This window comes from Schistosoma haematobium, chromosome 3 (assembly GCF_000699445.3).
Source record: "Schistosoma haematobium chromosome 3, whole genome shotgun sequence".
NCBI lineage: Eukaryota > Metazoa > Platyhelminthes > Trematoda > Strigeidida > Schistosomatidae > Schistosoma > Schistosoma haematobium.
The window spans coordinates 6,897,845-6,920,548 of record NC_067198.1 but is presented as its reverse complement, the minus strand read 5'-3'; the positions used below and the strand labels follow the sequence as shown (position 1 = coordinate 6,920,548).

The 22,704-nt window shown below is 39.4% G+C and overlaps 1 protein-coding gene across 1 annotated transcript; it reads right to left on the bottom strand.

Moving 5' to 3' along the window:
- Positions 1-2,284: 2,284 nt before the first annotated feature.
- On the bottom strand, positions 2,285-22,577 carry DNAJC5_1 (DnaJ sub C member 5). Its single transcript, XM_051212879.1, has 6 exons — positions 22,381-22,577; positions 22,266-22,347; positions 16,333-16,389; positions 14,924-15,076; positions 11,110-11,247; positions 2,285-4,287 (listed from the first exon to the last, which is right to left on the bottom strand). The coding sequence occupies exons 1-6, from the start codon at positions 22,416-22,418 to the stop codon at positions 4,096-4,098; spliced, it is 660 nt and encodes a 219-aa protein (XP_051068804.1). The 5' UTR covers positions 22,419-22,577; the 3' UTR covers positions 2,285-4,095.
- Positions 22,578-22,704: the final 127 nt, after the last annotated feature.

The window sequence follows — 22,704 nt, the reverse complement described above, 5'->3', positions numbered from 1 at the left end:
TCGTCCACTAACAACAAATCCACAAGTGATCAATCTTTGATCCAAAACTATATCAAAATACGCTGACGTATCTGGCCAATAAGTAAATCTGAATGTACTGAACTATTTAGTAGTGGATGTAAATTAGCCAATAACTCAATACATGTATACAAATCACAATGTCATAGATTTTAAATGGATTAACAATATAGCAAATTATTGGATTGCATATTTGATCCTGACGTTATGTGCCACTCGCCTGACCTAATATCTACTATTTTTACTGAAAAAGAATGAGGTCAGCCCAATTGATCAGTGGTTGGACAGAAATTTGCTACAGTCCTATCCATGCCAACTTCCTTCATAGTTTGCGATTGAGTCAAATATATTATTATGAGTTATCCTAACAATATGTTCTACGTGTTCTTATTCAGCCAGTAAAGTTTTAAACAGTCATCACATCAAAACCGTTTGTTTTTCCACTGTACAAACACTTCAGTAAATTTTACTATTTCAGATTTGTTTTAACGAATTTATTGTTCATCTTGACTTCATGAAACACTATGAAGCATCTTAAAGCAATTGTGAAACTAATTAATGAAAAATTCAGACAGGACTACTATGATGGTTGATGTGTTACATGGAAGATTTGGTAAGCCAAATATAGAATACAATGAAAAATTGTCGTTTAGAAAGAATTTTTCACAATACTGAGTGTTTCACGACAAGAATTATTTATTGTATCCAACAAAGTGCAGAACAATACAATAATAATTATAAGCAAATATGGATAGTGGCTAGCAGTGGAATCCAGAACGTGCGTTTCGTCCTATTTGCGGCTCGTCGGCTGGATGTACCTGCATCTCAGAGTTGATATAACACTTTGATTGTATGACCTTTCAAGAGTTCTTCTACCAGAAGATTCACTTGTTGATTTGGGATATCCAGATGATACAGGTCTGTTTGAAGACTCTGACAAAATGCAGTCTTCTAACCACCTTAAACAACAATGGAAGCACATTTTGAATGCGGTTCTCTCACTCCAAATGTAAAATGTTACTTCAGGATTGGCTCGCTTTATCGCTGGAATTAGTGATAGGGAGTGATGTAGGAGAACGTTTCGATTGCGTCACTTATCTTGAGAGTTCCATCAATTTTGATGGGATGGTGTCCGCACTGATATAGAAGGCTTTTGCCAGCTTGCGACATAGGCGAAATATCCGTCTTCCAACCAAAAGGTGAGTTAACTGCTCAGCAGTTCGCTACTCTCTAATTAATGGATGTGAAACATGGTCACTAAGAGTAGAGGACATTCATAGGTTACCATTATTCAGTTATAGGTATCTATGAGGCATTGCTCGTGTATTTTTCGACCATAGAGTCAGCAATCCCGGAGTTAGAAAAAGGGTACAAAGTAAGGATGGTAAGTCGATTGATGAAGTAGTAAATCTTCACTAAGGTAGTTGGAACACCGGTTACGTATGGCCAACCACCTCGATGGGAGGTTTTGTCGTGCAGAAGACTGGAAAAAGTGAGGGGTGGCCAAACCAAAACACGGCGTCAGTCCATGAAGTCACTGATGAATGAACTGAGCCGTGTTGACATGTGCAGACTACTTGGTTGTGGTCCGTGTGGTCGACATGGCTCAAAGTCGTTTGCAATGACGCAGGTGCATCCATCCTTCGCCTTCTCTCAAATTCGGAGCCATTGAACTCCCCATAACGTTTTGTTTTTATTTCGCTAGTTTATATTTTCTTTTCTAGTAATATCTTCGATGGCTAGTCTTTTCTATTACCACTGATACTGTTACTACCTCTAATATTCTAGGATTTGGCATAGCAACTTCATCTCTTTGCTAATGAGGTGTGGCAACTTAAAACGACGTACATAAGTGCAGGAACTACATTGTGACTGACTGATAGTCCCTCGAATGTAAATTAGCGCTAAGTAACTAAATACCTCTATTTTTATGTACATTCCCAAGAGCACTACAGACAATGGTACCTATTGGGATCAGTGTAACGAATGTAACTTGGATACTTAGAAATAACTAATTTTTAAGCAGTGTGATGTTATGGACAAATGCAGTTTCGGATACTTAATACATTTGTGTGAAGATTAACCGGTAGATCATATAGAAATAAGTAGGCCACGATTTAATCTGACGACGTATTTCAGATTAGTTGGAGTTAAGCACACACAAAGGAACACGTAATCATTCGTATGGTTCGAATTAGCAATAAGCATGGACGCAAAAGCGATCATACGACCAATGATGGGAAGCATCTGTTTTCCCTGTGGAAATGCTCTTCATACTGAGGCGGCTTTATAGTCACTTCCACAGAAATCTCGCTTCTTTAGCGTAAAGAGGAGTGTGAAAATCAACATTGTGGGATTAAATCGGGGATTTATTTATAGGAGTTGGGTACACATAGGTTCTAAAATGCTAAGGGAATAAGTAACAAATGAATCTACTCTGATTACGGACAACGGCCCCTAACGTTGGTGATCCCTTGCCTTATGGATTAGATCATTAGGTTAAAAGAATGAAAAACAGTGAGTGGTTCACTAAGAAAATTCATCTACTTCAGTTTAGCAGTCTTGACAATTATCTCTATCTTTTTCCTACAAATAAAGGGGACTAGCTTATAATAAGAATATCTGATTTTTTTCGTATGAATTATTTTATTAACTGGTTAATTGCACATTTACTTTTATATTTATTAGATAAATTGATCGTATTTTAGAAATTATGATAACAATAGGAAACAAAAAAGAGATGTATATATATATATATGGACTAGTTGAATAAATATAAATAAGAAACAGGTAACAGAAAGAAATCTTATTCGAAAAACCAATATGACGAGTGTATAATGATTATATTTACGTTGACCAGACGAATTTTGATGAGGAACGATAATAATAATAATGATAACAATATACAGATAACGAGTCAATCATCTTTCATCAATAAAATCATCATTAAAAAGACAAAACAAAATAGACACATAGAAAACTAATAAACACTTACTATTTGACAACAGAAAAAAGGTAATAAATGAAATGAGAGAGGGAGATATAAGTTGAGAAGAAGCAAAATATCCCCTGTATTTTAAGTAAATAAATATGATTTGATGTATGCGCGGCTTTGAGCACTTCCTTCACATATATATGGATTAGATCGACAATAGACTGAATGAGGGTAAAGAGATAGTCAACAAAGTGGGAACGTAAACATGGACAAAAATAAGCTGATCTCATGGTTTACAAGATGACAATAAAGAGGAAAACACACACGTATCCACACACTCATGTAAAAAAATGAATAATATTTTTCAACCGTCCGCGGAGGAAAATGAACACCACATAAACGCACACAGACAATTACTCCTTTTAAGAAGAACACACAATAAAGCAACCAAGGTATTGGAGAGTCGAAAATAGAGAGGACAACAGCAAATAACAACGAAAATAAATATTCTCACCTTGGAATGTTTAAACAACGTGATAACAGTGATGTTAGTGGTATTAGTGACTTCTCATTCCTTTCTGCTAATATATAACTCTCTACTGCTACTAACACACCATTATATCAATTCATCAGTGTTAAATAGACCACAATGACGAGAGCAACAATAACAGGTAGTGGACACAATTAGTAGTTTTTATTATATATATGCATAGAATAATAATCACAGGTTTCATATGTTCACACTCTCTAAGAAATCTCTAGGATAATGATGATTGTCTTCAAAATAAATGCATTAGTTGATCAATCAGTCAATTGATACAACAAGTCAGTAATTAATTGGGTTCATATTCATAAGTTTGTGACTAAACATTATTCTATGTTATTAATAAGAAAAGTTATTATTGCTAACATTATCATCATCAACCTCATGATTACTCACATGAGTGTAGAATAACTAAAGGTAATAAACGGATAGATAGATATATTATATCCACGGTGTGGTAAAATGTGACAATCCACTCGGAAAAATTGAGTGATTAAAAGAATATTGCGTCGCTTTTTTCTGTCATAGTATATATGTATGCATGTATATCTATGTGATAGCCTGACAGTATTATTAGGATTTGTTGTTGCAGATTAAGTTAGTATACACGTCCACTGATTGGTTGTTGTTGAGCTACAGTCACAGGCGTTGGATAAGGAAATCTGCTACCGACACCGCCGCTAATCGATGTGGGATCAGTAACAAAGTCACTGCCGAAACCAGATGGTGGTGAAGGGTTATACGGTGGAGCTGCTTGTTGCATTGGTGTCACATCATCAAGATCTTCTTCCTTAAAGGGAGAAAAAGGGAATATATGGTCATCTGTGGAAATTGATGTTGAGAGTAACGATTTTTGATATTTACTTATATTTAGTTACAAGGTATACAATAATACAGTTGGTATAAAGACAAAACGATATTGAAAAATGATGTGTTATATTAACTAACTAAATAAAATTGTATTATTATTGCATGATACATGTGTTTCGTTTGAATATTGAAAGATGAGAGGAGATATGTCATACTATGTATTATTCTACAGTGGTGAAGTATGACTGAGCTGGGTAGGTATAGTCTACTTGGTTGGGAGTCCGCGCGATTATAATAAACAATGGTTGCAGATGTTGTTTGACATGCCTCAGAATCAGTCGCAATAGTACAAATGAATTCACTTTATGTCTTCCCTTCAAAATTACCCGATACATTTTTTTAAAATTCCATGAACTCATTTTTTCAAATCATCAACTTGCATATACTTAGTGTTTTGTTTTATCACTAACATTAATAACTTTATCGCTGTGTTGATATGTTGTGACAACTTCAACCGATGTACGTATGTGCCGGGTTCTACGTTGCCTATGATTGACTGACCTAATAAAGTAAAATATGTGCACAGGCTATGGGTAAATGTCCTTCATTTCTTGAATATGATAGGACCATCAAATAAGTAATGCTGACATTAGGGTATTAATAATTCATAAAAAACGGCAGGTAGACGCTTAGACTACAAGCAGCAAGTTGATGCTTGGAACATGTTACAGAATCGTCACCTACCTGTCCCGAGACTCACTCAATACCAGTTGGCACAGGAGTGTAAAGTCAAAAAGGAGTTATGGTTTGGGTAGATCAAAATGTAGAGTCAATCCATGATGCAGGTCTCCTAGGTGTGGGTTCATGCAATAACTGTAAGCTATGAATGGAAACATCGGGCTGCATGAAATCCCATTCATTCTTGATCTTTCGCTAAATGTTGAGCTAGAAATCATTCCACGTCCTCTACACTCTTTAATCTTGTTCATCCTCTCCGAACTATACTCTTTCGTTGTCTGTTGCAGCTGATAGTGTGTTGCCTTTCCCTTGTTACTCATCCCGTTAGTATCTCCATTACTGCACTGCTGATACAGGTTGCATCAATTTAGATTGATATACAACCGTTCTACAAATCTTAACATTGCCTATGACTGACTGTGAGGAATTATCATGTGTATACTAAACAATATTTCTTGACAAGATTATTTATAAGTCAACAATTAGGTCCGATTATCGAATGGGGGGTCATGGATGCGCATTGGTGAGGAGTTCCGTACTAGGACGGTGGAATGGCCGTCCGGCGCTTCCAGGTTTTTACTGGTAGTTTAGCTAAGATCAGTTCGTGGTATAAAACATAATTCTACAAGCTCCGCAAATCTCCTATACAAATTTTAATATTAAAAATGAAGAATTGATCGGAAATGTACAAGTAGAAGAGAACATCTCAATTTCGAAATAACATGTTTAAACCGTTATAGTAAGATATATGTCACCTAATATCTCTAACTGTTGATCACGATAATCGCAAACAGGTAATCTGAATCTACCAACAACCGATGGTTTAATAATAAATCCTGAAAATAGGTACAGAATGCACGCCAGTTTATAGGCGCGATCATGGACTGACACCGTACCTTGGTTTGGAAATACCTAGCACATTTTCTAGCCAGCTAAACCGATTAAAATTCATTACTTCATTAGCCGATTTGTCATATTTGCCTAGTACTTTATGCTTGATCTTGATATCATTCGCTCCACCATTGATTCAAGTTGGAAATCTAGCCCAATATATTAAAACTTACTCGTCTACATCCTATGATGCTCATTCACTACGAGACCAGTAACTTTGAGTTCTAGATGAGTGGCGGACATACTATGCAATAGGATGAAGAAGCTGACTAGCAGTACTTCCCCTGATTGTTCCAATAGTTGTTTATCCGATAATATGCTAATTATTTAATACACCTACTTCATGATACAACTGAGTGACAAAAGATTCGTGCCATACAAATGCCCCGACCGAAGCTGCCACCTTGACGCCGTGGTCGGGCTTGCCTTTCGTGATGACCCAACCGAGCTATATTGCCTGGAACATATGTTCCTGCAGGTTCTACCATACCAGGCAGGTCGACTGGAGAACGGTAAGACTAAAAGCAGCAACTCACGGTCTGAGGGCGAAGTCGTACTGCTGACTGTAGAGAGGTGTGACAGCAGTAAGGTGTTTCCCTCGGACAACCAGCATGACGGCGATGCTGCCTTTCCACAAGGAGGGGTGGGGTTAGAAAAGGTCGACCCTAAAAATGTCACACCTCACCTTACCTCACGGATTTCCGTCTCCGGCGGTAAGGCCCTTTGAAAAACGGAGCTAACACGTCAAAAACCTTCCACGAAAAGGCCGTGCGCGACCGGCCTCAAGTAGTTGTCCCTTGGGCTCTGCGGTCACTCTCCCAGGTCGTCAAGACCAACACTAATCCAATTTCCTTTTCAGGTTCCTCGAGAAATACCCTTCCACAGTGTGGGCAGCCGGGAAGTGATATCAGTCCTCATACCCGTAACAGCACACGAAACCAAGTTGGTCACATTCGAATCCACCCCACACCTCCTAATAACTCTCTTATCTCCATGACTAACCCTCCTCACGTCTCTTTATCACCTCGAACCGCTAGGGCAAACGATTCGAGTACGTAGAACGCTATTCCTGGTCTCCTGAAACCACGCTCTAAACTACACGTAGGAGCTTTTAACGTCCGAACACTTTGCCAAATAGGACAACAGGCTTCCTTAGCTAAAACTTTAGAATCTCGCGCCATCGATGTGTGCTGCGTCTACGAAACGCGCATACAGGATCCAAGTAGCGTCAATCATTTGACCTCACCATGCCAAAATAAAGAACCGACTCGATTTACGCTTCGTGTATCTGGAAGCCCTGATTCTGCTTCCCGTGGCCTCGCCGGCGTAGGTATAGCATTGAGTCCTAGGGCAGAACTAGCTCTCTTAGAGTGGATCCCAGTAGACAGTCGTTTGTGCGCTGTCCGACTGAACGGAACAGTAAGAATCCGGAAAGATAGGGACACTCGACGTTGCCTCTTCTTCGTCTCTGCCTATTCTCCCACTGACTGCAGCTCAGATGATGTAAAAGATGAGTTTTACAGAAAGCTTTAGGACCTTCTCCGAAAAGCTAAGCGCTCGGATGTAGTAATAGTGGCCGGTGACTTTAATGCTCAAGTAGGTAAACTAAGCGATAGGGAAAGACACCTAGGTGGATCTTATGGTGTCGTGGCTCAAAGAACAGATAATGGCGACCGTCTGTTGCAGCTATGCTCAGATAACCGCCTGTTCCTTGCAAATACTAACTTTAAGCATAAGAAAAACATCTTTTAACATGGCGACCCCTAATTCGTCCCAACGTTGGACCCAAAAAGATCACATCGCTATCAGCCACCGATGGAGGGGCTCGGTAGAAGACTGTCGCTCATTCTGGAGCACATGCCTAGATTCAGATCATGCTCTAGTGCGAGCGCGTATTTGCTTGCGTCTTACTGGACGTAGGAAAGACGCTGCAAGGAAACCTCTTAGGCGCCTACTTAATGATAGTCAAGCTAAGAGTATATTTCAGGAATAACTAGGAAAACAGTTAGGCAGCCATGTATGTGATGCCCACCCCGATGCAGCATGGAATGATATCCGAAAAGCTGTGGAAACAGCAGTGATATCTGTTAGTAAGGTAAACCAGAAGGTTAGAGAGCAACACTGGATCTCAGCAGCATCTATCGCACTGATAGATGCTCGGAAACTCATTCCACCTGGCTCTGAATATAATGAAGAGCGCAGTCAGCTTAAGCGCAAGCTGACAAGAAGTCTACGCAATGATCGTGAACAGTGGTGGGTAGCGAAAGCAAGAGAGATGGAAAAGGCAGCGGCAATAGGTAATAGCAGACAATTGTTCAGACTCGTTAAGGAAACCGGTATTAGGAACCCGATCGTTAGCGAAACAATCTCAGAGAAAGATGGACATCTTATACATTCTCAATCCAGGAGATCGGATCGATGGGCAGAACACTTTAGGGATCAGTTCAACTGGCCTTCAGCCACACTTTGGTTTCCCACGATCTCTAGTCAACCTGAATGGCAAGTTAATGTAGGTCCTCCGTCCCTTTACGAAGTTGAAAAAGCCATAGGAAATCTGAAACGAGGGAGAGCACCAGGCCCTGACAGGTTTACTCCTGAGATTTTTAAGGATGGTGGTCCAGTATTAGCAATGAGATTAACCGAGGTCTTAGGTAGAATTTGGGAACTGGACGTAATCCCATCTGACTGGTCTCAATCACTGATTGTGCCAGTCTATAAGAAAGGACAAAAGTCCTCTTGTGACAATCACAGAGGAATCAGTTTGACTAATATAGTGTCTAAAATATTAGCCTCAATAATGCTTCAACGCCTAATCAAAGCTCGTGAAGAGCAGATTAGAGAAAACCAGGCTGGTTTTCGACATGGACGTGGTTGTATAGATCAGATATTCACACTACGTCAGGTTCTAGAACACAGACACACATTCAGACGCCCCACAATGGTAGTATTTCTCGACCTTAAGGCGGCATTCGACCCTATTGATCGTGAGGTTCTATGACAGTGTTTGTCACTGAAAGGAGTACCAAAGAACTACATTAACCTTATAAAGGCTCTCTACTCGAACACAACTGGTCGAGTGAGAGCTTATGGCGAACTGTCATCAGAATTGATTACCTCAAGTGGTGTTCGTCAGGGCTGTCCACTCTCCCCATTCTTGTTCAACTTTGTGGTCGACGTACTTTTGGAGATAACACTCTCCTCATCTAAATTTCCAGGGGTTGAACTTCTACCGGGAGGTTCACTTGTTGACTTAGAATATGCCGATGACATAGTTTTATTTGGTGAAGACGCTGACAAAATGCAGAGTCTTCTGACCACTCTAAGCAACAATGCAAGCATGTTCGGGATGCGATTCTCTCCCTCGAAATGCAAAATGTTGCTTCAGGATTGGGTTACATCGACACCCGAACTAATGATAGGGAGTGAAGTAGTTGAGTGTGTCGACCGCTTCACTTATCTTGGAAATCTCATCAGCCCTTGTGGTCTGGTGTGTGACGAAATCTCAGCACGGATACAGAAGGCTCGACTAGCTTTTGCCAACTTGAGTCATTTATGGCGTAGGCGAGATATCCGTCTATCAACCAAAGGACGGGTTTACTGAGCAGCAGTTCGTTCCGTCCTACTTTATGGCAGTGAAACATGGCCGGTAAGAGTAGAGGATATCGGTAGGCTACTAGTATTCGATCATAGGTGTCTTCGAAACATTGCTCGTATATCATGGGACCATCGAGTAAGTAACACAGTTGTTAGGAAACGGGTACTAGGTAAGGATGGCAAATTAATTGATGAAGTAGTGAAACTTCATCAGTTGAGATGGCTGGGACACGTGTTGCGTATGCCCAACCACCGACTACCTCGACGTGCTATGTTCAGTGGTATAAGAGTAGGTTGGAAGAAAGCTAGGGGCGGCCAAACCAAAACATGGCACAAGTCCATGAAGTCACTGACAAGTGGACTGAGTCATGTTGGTAGGTGTAGACTACCTGGTTGGGGACCGCGAGATGATAGCAACCGATGGTTAGAGCCCCTGAATGACATGGCTTAAAATCGTTTGCAATGGCGCAGGTGCATCCACTCTTTGTGTTCTCCTAAATTCTAATCTTCTGAATTCTTCATGTCCCTTTTTTCCTCTTTCCAAATTTATTTCACTGTATTATACTCTTTAAATAACATCTCCAAACCCTAATCTTCCCGATTACTGCTTATACTCTTGCTACCTCTACCACTACGGGATTTGAATCGACCACTGCATCTCTGTGCTAATGTGGTGTGGCAACTCGAACTGATGTACGTACGTACGAAGTTCTACGTTGTTACTGACTGACTGCCATACAAATGCATCGATATTGTGAAAAATAAGTGACAAGGATGTCGTACAGTGAATAAATATGTGAACAAGAATGGTGTATAACCGGACAAATAGTTCACTCAAAAATAAAATCAAGACTTTCGCTTAATTGGCGAAGTTACTCATATTATTTATGATAGATTTAAAAGTAAAATGCAGGAGAATTGCCATTTGGCAGAAAATATGTCCGACAACGTCACAAGTCACTGAGTTGTGGAATCTCCAGGATCCCGATTGGTAAGCTGTGATGAATCGACAAACGTTAGTCCGATATAGTTTTCTTTCATACTACGAGGGTATGTCACAACTTACCACCTTTCTACTTTTTCCATCCAGTCCCAGAGTCGGCAAAAAAGCACGATGTGGATAGTTGCCACCGAAATCAGTGTTTCACGATGATGACACCAACTGAATTATCCTTACTGAGCCTAAATACATATTCCTTAGGCTAAGGGTTATTAATATTGTTGCCCCCAGATACCAGCAATTATTGAGAGACAAGGATGGTCAAACACAAAGAAAGTTTTTAACTCGGGATGAGGATTTTGAAGGTGTTTCTTGTTTCACGAGCTGAATAGTTTCATCATTTTACTTGTACCATTCGTCTTCCATTTTCATCCCACTGAGCAGTTGATTGATGGTCTATAATATTCAACACTAGTACGATTAAACTTATCCAGTCCAGAAAACAAAACACCTTCACAAATCCATCCATCCACTTACCTTTTGATTTTACGCAAAATAATACGATTGAATGGAGGAATGTTAACTGCTTACTTTCTCTCCCTTCCTCAGCTAAAACACACACACACATAATCTACTTACATTAAGTTGCATTTTTGCTTCAACATCTTCATCCGGTGGTGGTTTCGGTTTGTATAAACCACAACAAAAGTTGAAACAACAAAAGCAGCAACAACAGAAGAAACAACCGGTGATTAAGAAGAGGAAGATGAAAAGTGCCTAGAGGAAAATTTTCGAAAAAAAAGACAATCAAGAAACACATGTCACTTAGGTTTAGGGGAACAGTAACTGATGGATTTCCTATGCTTGGGATTCAAAACCCAACAACAGATATTAATGGAATAAAAATTATATTTGCAAAATTCTCAGCGATTGAATTTTAAATAAATCCAACGTTCCACTCGGTAATGTGATTCAAGCTTTTTCCAGGAAATATAATAAAACATTGAAATTATTAGATATAAGTGCATGGTTCACCGGTTAACTGTACATTAAACAATCCGTTTAATCATGTTAGCAATGTCAAAAGAAAGAATTTACTGAAGTGCGTAGGAGTCACTATTTGGTGTAAAACGTAAAGGGATTATGTTAAGATAACAGTTGTATTTATGTGTATGCAAATCTGATATGAGAAAAAAATCATTCACGATACATCACCTTTGATTAGGAATTTTGATAAATATAGTTTCCTCTCCAAGGTTTCAAACTAACTCCGCGCCCAACCACTGTAAAACTGTCTGTTCAAATTTAGATGAAAGTACTTATAATACAATAACAGATAACTTGTATTTCACTAAGGGATAAGTAGACTTAGCAATATTTAGATGCTACGGTGCTTAAAATCAACAAAACAAAAGAATAGGGGTCCAGTTGAATGACGCATAAAATGTCAAGGAGGAAGTGTGTACTTTCTTATAGAAAAATAGAACATAAGAAAAAAAACCAAGATGTAAATAATATTTTGTACAGTTACTTCCCCTTTGTTATCTCAAAGAAAGCAAAGATTTAAGCAGAACAACATGGATTCATTTTATTTTGTTGGGAGAACATTCTACAATATTGATGATAACAAAAAACCAAAGGACTAAAAACAAGTGGTTACGTAATGAATGAACCTTAAAATTTGTACCTGTTATTCGAGCTCGTTCATTAATTAACCAACATTTTATTTAATCCCTTAAGTTTATTTACATCCTTGAAATACTATACTAGCGTGCATTCATAATAACTGATTTATGTAAATGATTTCAATTCATTTTGTAATTATGCTTTTAAAATATTAAAGGTTGTAAATAGTTGACGAAAACCTAATAAAATAAAATGAGCATATAACATTTAAACACGACGCATGAATTTATGAAGACATTTGACGATAAAACTAAAGAAACGAATGTATAACTATTCATCTATTCGGTTACAAAGCATTTTTCAGTATTTTATTCTTCACCATTATTCCTAACACTCTCAACCCAAACTCTTAATCCTAACACTAATCATTTTTGGGTGTTCATGAATTAAATTACCTATTTGTATAGCCTGAATTGTGATCGGTTGGAAACTAATCTGTCTTTTGCGAGTTAGGTATATTTTCACTTCAAAAATTGTGATATGATCGTGAGGACTAATAGGTACAGATATGTGTTGATAACATGTACACTATGAAAACGGATACAATCGCTTCTCCCTAACTCATTTATAGATTTTTGAACAAGCCCTAACAATGAGAAAATAACTGAATAATAAACTACCATGTTGTATGGTCCAACAATAGAGAACAAACTGCCCACAATAGGACTATTTCAACCGTGTAAAGCAGCATACATAAAATCTGAAGGAAATTTTCTACCTTACCAGTCAACAACCTAGAATGATGGAATTCTAGTTCCAATCACCTTCATATTAGAATGTACTATAACATATAATGAAACATGAAAGATTATTTGAAGCCTGTTATATTTAACGAAGACTAAATGACTGAATTGTTCTTAATCCGTTGCTACTTAATTATTTACAGTCCCCTCTATTCACAGCCACATTTCGGATTGTCAGCACAGAACCGTAGTCCAATCGGTGGTCGTCACATGAAATTAGTCAGGACTCGAAAGTCATAACGAAGTCAGAAATCTTAATATGTAACTGGAATTAGATATACCATGCAAAAAAACTCGAAAATAGATGCTGATGTTAAGCATTGGAATATAAATTACGATACAAAACTAATGCGAGTAAGTAATGAAATACAGGTGGGTCTGTGTACTTCTCAGTTTTTGGCTGCATTTGTAGTACGATGTCTAGTGATAATACTGTGGAGTCCAGGCGAAAAGAGGTGATTAGAAAGGGTTTGAACAGATCATGAGAATTACTTTGATTTCATCTTAGCCCTTATGCTCTCAAATAGTATGTGACACTAGAAATGTCAAAACATGTTAATTTTTTGAGACAATTTTCTGAACGATTTAGTCTTTGATGATGTGTGCTCAACGCTTATAGATTATTTTACTTTTAATGGCTAACTTATACTATCGTACAGTGTAGTGATCACTAGGAATAGCAAGTATACTTTCAATTTTGATGAATTTAAATTTGCAACTGAGAGGATTTTAAAAAAGAACAAGTTGAATTATTGATGTGTGGGCGAGGAAAATAACGATAGGTTTTTTGCCTAGTTAGTTTGGTAGATAGTCTGACAGATATTAGATGTGCTAAATATTTTCCTACCCTTGATATTGTTGTAACGTGTTGGTTGTTGGCGTGGTCAGGCCAGTCACGTGTTCTTGACCCGAGTTGTGTTAAAGTCCTGTAGAATAGACACTGGGAGGGTCTATAGTGTAGATATTCTTCTAAGGCAAATTAGCATCCCGTTTGTGTAAGGTAGAAAACTGAGCATTATTTCACAATTATAAATGCTAAAACTACACTTAGGGGAATAGTAGCTTTAATTCAATTCAACTTATTTACCAAGCACATATTTATACGTTTGGATTTTGGGTCACAATCTAAACGTGTTTTAATGATATTACCCTTTTGGTTTTCCAAACCGAAGTAGGTGGAGCGATGCTTGAGCCTGTGAATTAGTGGTTGAAAGTCGAACCACCTACAATGTTTGCTGATGATTAAGACATTTATATTGTAACCGGAGTAACAGAATCGAACTGGGACTCACATTTAATTCCGTTCGGACAGTTGATTGATTAAAAGTATCATTAGTCCCATTGAACCAAATTATATAAAAATTGTGCTTGGTAAAAAATTAATCATACTACCTTTTTGGTAATCAAGTTACCTTGAACATTAAATTAAAAAAAAACACTTGTAGCAAAGCAAATCTGTTTAAGAGATATAGGGTATAGAGGTGTGAGGAGAAAACAGCCATTGAAAACTAAATTTTCAGATGGAAGCAATGGAAATGAAATTATTGCTCGTGAAATCTCCTTTTCTTTAAACCTTTTTCCTGTTGTTTATATTTAAACACTGAGTTTGATCAGTCGCAATTGGCTGCGCATAAGCTTCATGAAGAGACACTTTGACATATTGTACGTAGTTACATATTTTATTAAACTTTTGGAGTTGTGGCTAATAGTCGTCTTCAGAATGAGTGCTGCATCCTGTTTGAACACTTATCGCAGCTGACTATACCAGCGTTCATATTCATCCTAAGTAGTGCATCGATGAATGTTAGGGTTTTCGACCTTAATTTACTACTAAGTTAGAGGTTCAAACACTGCTCCAATTCCGTTTGGAAAACCAGTAGTATTACTAGTCCTCACAATTAGACTGTGGTCCGAAGCCAAACACACGTACATATACCCGATAAATGAGCTAATGGAAAACCAACATACCCATCGTTCTAAAAGTTAATGCATTATCACGACCAACAATGAAAATTAAGACTTACTTTACACCATTTATTTGTAAGCACAAAGTAGGTATTCACGTTTTCTTCACCGAATTGTTCTGCAATAGACAAGCCTACGCTTCCATATTTTTCATAAATACTCCGTTTCACAGGATCAGTTAAAATGCGATAAGCACGATTGATCTCCTTGAACTATGGATTTAGGAGAGAAATACATACTCAGAGAAAAAACTTGAATGGGATATAGGACATTAAATGGTGTAAAACGGAAAATGTTTTTTTTGAGTGAATATTCATTGAAAATGAAATGGTGGCTTAATGGTTTAACATGCCTAACCTTCAACTAATAGGTGGTAGGCTCGAATCCCGCCCCAGCATTTAATTCCGTTTAGACAGCCACGTAATGTTATTAGCTCCCACACAAAGTGTGGCTGGAAGTCAAGTAAACAAACGTGTACTTAATGATAGGGTTATACTCATTGAGAACAGTATAACTTACGTAATCTATGCTTTTTGAGTGGATATATTTCTATCTTGGTTTGGCTAGACTTACATTTCTTCCATCATACTCCTAATTAGTCTGAAATCGCATATCGAGGTAGGCAGTGGTTGAGCATACGTAGCACATCCCAGACACATTCATTATAAAGGATTTAAGACCTTATCAATCAATTCATTATGTCTGCTTAATAACCTCCATCCATCGTCTGACCGCTGTTAAAAAGTCATTGATTTCCTCAATTTATACTTTCAAATTGCTTTATATAACATTTAAAGTGGTCAATTTTCACAAAACTATTCATTCTGAGATATAAAGAATATACGAGTTGATATATATCTAGTCTATTTTAACAGAAAATCAAGACTGACGCGATAATAGCCTTACGAATTTGAGGAAATATCAATCCAGTCCCAAACAAAAACACTCTCCCCTTATGGAAATAAAATTGTCCCGTCTCCGGCTCCATTGTTCTAAACATGACTGGAAGTCCTCTGATGTCAAATATTCCGGCTGGTGTATCACTGATTTTCTCACCAAATGCTTTTAAGCGCCAAATATTTTGCGATAACTATGCATACCGACAACTTTCTCAAATTCACTTTATCAGTGTCAGTAACATAAACGAACAACAGTGGATTAGTGAGTGGTAGTGACGAAAAGCTAAATACGTTTGATTTTCGCATCAACATAGAATACTGACCGTCATCCTAGCTTTGGATCGATTCTTGGAGTTTTCATAGCCCTCAATGAGACGCTTAGTCCATATGCAAAGTTGTTTGCCCAATTAATACATTATTCTAAGTTCCACTGATAAATTGAGTAGTTCAGTCCAATTATTTATTGAACAGTGCAAACAGTCAGTAACATCGTTTTTATGTGTAACATATGTGGTTTGTCAAAATATAAAAGAAATAGATTCAAATGTTTAGAAAAAGTTAACGCTTACAGTTTCAGCTGCTGAAGGGTTATCTGGATTTTTATCCGGGTGGAACTGTAAAGCCAACTATAATTAGAAATTTTTTATAGGAAAAAAGATACATGGTAAACATAAGTATAAATGAACGATCGTTTATAGCTTTACTGGTACAATACACATAAGCTAAACACAATGGTAGGTCCTCTAGGTATTTCTATTAGTCAGCTGAGCATAATCAACATACAGCTTAGCATAAATGTTGGTTGACCAATGCTGCTTATACCACATTAACCCAACAAGACATTTTATTTATTTAAACACATAAGTGGTGCAAGGAGGCACCAAATATATATGCGCCACATCGTCATTTGATTTGTGTGAGCTGGAATACTGGCTGCGCTCCCGAACCGAAGCCCAACAAGATGAAATTAAAGATATATATCAAAGGGTTGGGAATCATGTAGTGGCAATGATAATGAGAAAGATCGAACATTGGGAGTATGGTTTAAGTAGACAGAATGAAAAGGTAGGTACGAAGGGATACTTTGACTGAAGACATACATTAAGATAAAGTAAATGCGTCCAAACTAGTGTAAAAAGATTTCAGTTGTCACCCATCACTAAATATTGATCACGATTATCACGCGAATCTCAACCACGTGTTTTGCACACAACATCTTGACTCAGACAAATAGTTAGTGACTTAATGAACTGATATTACGTTTTCGATTAGTCTTTACTTTTTTCAAGCCTACTTCCATACCAGTAAACATAGTTCGTCGAGATAGCCGGTAATTAATTACGCGCAACATGTCTTAGTCATTTCAATCGACGATGACTTACAACTTTATCAACCGGTTTAAAACCTTGTCTAGCACCCTATACCCAGTCTTAGCACTACTGTTAGTCGTCCCATGATACATGAGTAATAATTGGAGGAAAATATTTCTACTAACTTTCAAAAGTATTAAGACACAAAACTGAGGGAGATATGAAGCGTTAATACGAGATGGAAAAAATGGTAACGTACTTAAATAGGGTCATTTTATATTCTTACACAACTCGAACTATAGCCAGTAGTTTTATACATCCGTATAACGCCTACCCAGAAAAAGATCCTTCTTACTTTAATTCTGCGCCAGCTAGTAGCGCACGAATCAGAGAAAATTTGAGATAGTACGATTGATTTATACTAAGACATGGCCCCCAAATGCCCTGGTACGACCGAGAGTGGGGGGAGTCACCTCTCCCTTTTGAAATGCTTTCAAATGGCCAGGTGGGTAGAGCCACTGCCACGGAAGTCTTACTCACTGCCTTCTCGTAGCAAGAGTGTTGTTTACAAAACTGAGAGGACGAAAGGCGAATGTCCGGCGTCTTAACTGGGTTGGTGGATATGGAGGATCCACCTAGGGGAGTTGGAAAACCCAATGGTGTACATGGGTTCCAGGATCCTGAGGGAACAAAAGGCGATGAACCAATAGTTGGTCACCGGCAACCATGGGACTGCTCCACCGCCTTGTGGATTAGACCTTCAGGTCAAAGGCTCGGAGTGTAGCCCTCTAAGAAGACCACCTGCTTCGGTTCGGGCACCCGTGCAGTATCCTAGCCCTCACCCGACCGTTGTTGCTACCTTGATGTGGTGGTCGGGCTTGCCTATCGTGATGAAGCAACCGAGTTATACTGGCGTGAAAAACCGTTCCTCAAGGTCCTACCATGCCAGACAGACCGGCTGAAGAGCGGTAAGACTAAAAGCAACAAACCCAAGGTCCGAAGGCGAAGTCGTACTGCTGACTGTACAGAGGTGTGACAACAGTAAGGTGTTTCCTTCAGACAACCAGCATGACAGCGATGCTGCCCTTCCACAAGTTGGGGTAGGGTTGAAAAAGTTCGACCCTAAAAGTGCACACCTCACTTTATCCCACGGATATCCGTCTCCGGCGGTACGGAGCTAACACAAAAGTTACTCATAAAAAGGTCGTGTGTGACTGACTCCAAGTAGTTGTCCCTTGGGCACTTCGGTCACGCTCCCAGGTCACTAAGACCACCTCTAATCCAATTTCCTTTTCAGGTACCTCCAGAAGAACCCTTCCACGGTTTGGGCAACCGGATAGTGATAACCGCCCTCATACCTCTAACAGCACTCCAGACCACTGTATTCAAGACCTAGTCCTCACACAAATCGAATGATTTATATGGCGCATATCTATTTGGTGCCTTCTTGTACTTATGTTTATGCGTTTAAATAAAAACAAATACTAAGATATGAGACGAAACTAATTCACTAGGATCAAATCCAGGATATATAACATCAAGAAAATAGGATCAAGAACATAGAGCTTTAGATAAACACGAAAACAAAAGACAAGCAAGCGGCGAAAAATTTCTGTACTACATTGTTGACGAATTAATAGATTTACTTATTTGAACACATAAATATTGGTACAAAGCGGCACCAAATGCATATGCGCCACACAAGTCACTTGATTTGCGTGTGGGCTGTGATACTGCCCCGGTGCACAAACCAAAGCAAAGAATTGACAGATGACCACTGGGAGCTAGCAAGTAAGCATCTATGGTTTGTGGGTAGTTGTTGCTTCCCAGTTCCCAACACAGTGGAACGATGATTCTTCGTGGGAAAAGGGAACGGAATTAGTAGAGATTTTATCGAGCCGGGAGAGTGACCCTACAGCTAAGGAACGGCAACTAAAGGTTGGTTACACAAGGCCTTTGTGAGTGGTCCTTAGTAAGTTAGGCAAATCTAGTCTAATTATGTTATATGACTGATCTATCTAGCAGGTGCTTGTATATGGGGCACACTGTGTGAGGGTTAGTGATACTATCAGACTTCCTGGATCGAAGCAAGTGGAATGGTGTTCAAACATAAAACTGAGTATCTATAAAGATGTAAGACCACGAGCTAAGGTGAAGTATGGTATTTTTAGGACCTAACTTTTGGGTATCCTATCTTTAGTTGAGAAAAGGTAGATTCGCTGTAAATGCTACATGTCTGAGGGAAATGCCTGCCTGCCGTCATACCCTTATGTATTCAGCACCAGGATCTCGTCCTTACAATTAAAATCGCCTTCTTTAGCACCACCATTCTTCATTCAACCTGTCTGGTGCTTGGACTTAGACGGGAAACTATTCCATCCTATATATTACGATATACAATCCCGAATACCACATCAAGAGAGTAGATATGAACGGATGACGATAAATCAGTTAGCCAAACAATGAGCAAAACGTTCTATGGCTTGTGGGCATTTTTTGTGTCGATGTCAACAGATAAAGAAGTACTTGTAACTGTGTAAACTCTCACAATTGTGCAAGTTTAAATCTTATAATTGAGAATAACACATGAAGAGATCAACAAACATGAAATATTTTATTTTATTTGAACACATAAATATTGGTACAAGAGGGCACCAAATATAAATGCATCACACAAAACAATGAGAATGGGAAGAGAAAAAAAGAACAATAACGAACAGATTAGTATAAGGTAGTGTAATAATAATAATAATAATAATAATAATAATAATGGGGGAGACGGAAAGGTACAACCTGAAGAAATCTTTCAGTTAAGGAAGATACAACTACTTTTTATGAAGTAAAAGGAGGTTACAGCAGGATCATCACTGGCTTATATTCTGAGCCATATCTCATAACGTCTCTAGCCACCGTGTCGCACCATCTTTCGGACCCCAGCCAGAGAGTCGTGAAGGACCAACACAAGCTATCCCTTTTGCAGATTTCTTTCATACCACGACACCATGTCATACACTGACCACCTCTCCGATTTTTCCAACCAATCCCAGAGTCGGAAAATAATGCACGACGTGGAATTCTGTGGGACGACATCCGTAGAACATGTCCACGCCACCGAAGTCGGTGTTTCAAGATGGTGACATCAATTGGATTATCGTCTCTGTGCCCAAACACACGATGCCGAACCTCTGCATTACTAACATGGTGTTGCCACTGGATGTCAGCGATCCTCCGGAGACGGCGATGACCGAACACAGAGTCGTTTGACATCCCCAGCTCGGAGAGGCCACGTTTCACAAGCATAGAGCAGAACTGCTCTCACCGATGCGTCGTAAATCCAACATTTTACAGCCAGACTGACATCACAAAGGCGCCAAAGATGGCCCAGATTGGCACAAGCCGCTCTAGCTTTCACTATACGTGCATTGATCTCATCACTCACACCCCCACCAGCACTTATGCAGCTACCTAGATACACGAACTTCTCGACTACTTCTATCTGCTCACCATCCAGGGTGAGTACAGGGTTAGAATCCTGCCAGTCTTGTAGAAGTACTTTGCACTTCGAAGGTGCAGAGCACATACCATACCTACGGACACTGATTGCCAACTAATTAAGTGCGGATTGCATGACTTGGTCATTACCGCACAGTAAGACAATATCATCCGCATACTCAAGGTCGAGAAGTCTTTCTCCAGGCAACAGATCCACACCGCCATTACTTACATCCATCAGGGTTGTTCCCAGAATGTCATCGATGGCAAAGTTGAAGAGGGATGGTGGGAATGAACAACCCTGTCTAACCCCACTGCTTGAATGGAACAATGGAGAAAGGTGGTTGTATGCCCTCACTCTGCCTGAGGTGTTTTTATATAGGGTTTTCAGGATGTTAATAAACTTCTCAGGCACACCCTTCTTCAATAGACAATCCCAGAAAAGTCCTGTCCAACGAATCGAAGGCAGCCCTGATGTCAAGAAACACTACGATTGTTGGCCGTTGATAAGTATGACGGTGTTCTAACATTTGGCGGAGGGTGAAGATGTGATCAATACATCCTCGATCAGAACGAAAACCAGCCTGCTCCTCGCGAGTCAATCTTTCTCGGGTTTTAAACAACCTACGAAGTGTGGCGGAAGCCAATAGCTTGGACGCAATCGGAAGTAGACTTATCCCCCGATAGTTGTTACAGGAACGAAGTGAACCCTTTTTAAAGATAGCGACAATTATCGACTCATTCCATGACGTTGATACGCTCCTCAGTTCCCAAACTTTCGTAAACAACACAGTCGTCTCCTTAGCCAGAAAGTCACCACCATCTTTAAAAAGGGCCGGAGGTAAGTCATTTGGGCCCGGTGATTTGTCGGAGTTGCTTGCGGACTTCCGCCTCATTTGGTGGATCAGTCGTCACCGGCCATGGAGGGCAGAACAGTCGGACCGATGTTGCCGGAGCAGCAGGCCAGTTGAACTGCCCTTCGAAAAATTCTGCCCATCGTCCAAGACATCGATGGAGGTTGGTGAGTGGCATCCCGTCATCCTCGCAGACTGTTTCGCTCTCACCAGACTTCTTGCTGCCAGTAGCTCGGACGAGTTGGAAGAGCTTCCGGTAGTTACCAGATGCAGCTGCTGCTTCAAGTCCATCAGCACGCTACGACCACCAGGCTTCTCGGTCCTTACGCACGCTTTGCCCGATTTCATTTCGTAACAGTCGTCGTTTGTGGTCAAACTCAGTTACCCGGAGTAGACCGACGGGTTGTAAAGAGCCCGAATAAACCCAGTGCTTATAAGCGGGACGTTTCGCGAAGCCTCAAGCAGCTTTACTCGCCATTTTGATGATAAAATGAGAATGACATGAAATAACGTCAGCATGAGCAGAAACATCAGAAATATGAACAAGTGAAAAGTATGGAGATCTAAGGACTTAGACGGTAAGGAACGAATGTTTCAGAGATAGACAACACAAACTTATTTTGCAACTAGTTTTTGTCATCATTCGCATTTTTCCATAATTTCGCCATTTTGAATGACCCTTAGGTACGTATGTGGAGACTTTAATCAGTTTTCTACTATTTCGTGTGGTTAATTTGACGTTACATGACTCTTAAAGCAACTGGGAATGTTAATGTAAAGCACTGAGAAAGAACGTGTTACACAAACTAATTCAACGGGGTGGTGGAAATGCATGATGAAGCTAACCTTTCTGTATGATTTCCTTAAATCTTCTTCAGCTGCCCCCTTGGGAACTCTCAGTACGTGGAATAAAGACTCTCCTGAAGTTCTATTAAACATAAGTTATCTGTGAACAACTCACGATAGCTTCCTAGAACTCATTTGCCCTGTGTCAGACATGTAGCGTTCGCTTCAAAGTAGGACCGCCGACACATTAACTTGTTCAGTTTTCAGTAATGAGGAGAGGAGGTCTGTAGACCTATATTAATCGTTGAAGTTTTTAGCACTGTAGAGGTCCAATTTCTTTTTGAATATATCAGCGGCGAGGCTGATGTTACATGCTCTGGTAGAGAATTTGTTGTAGCGGTAAATAAATCCCCAAAATAAATAGCTCTGTAAATTTTCGACATGGGATGTTGACTACATTAGTTTTAATGGACTCACCTAGCTGAAGGCGCTCGGTCAT

Excerpts from the sequence above, each read along its gene's own strand:
- DNAJC5_1 (XM_051212879.1), bottom strand. The coding sequence starts at position 22,418 with ATGTCTGACACAGGGCAAATGAGTTCTAGGAAGCTATC. Across the intron at positions 22,348-22,380 it reads ATGAGTTCTAGGAAGCTATC|AACTTCAGGAGAGTCTTTAT; the intron begins GTGAGTTGTTCA and ends TATGTTTAATAG. Across the intron at positions 16,390-22,265 it reads TAAGGAAATCATACAGAAAG|TTGGCTTTACAGTTCCACCC; the intron begins GTTAGCTTCATC and ends TTCTAATTATAG.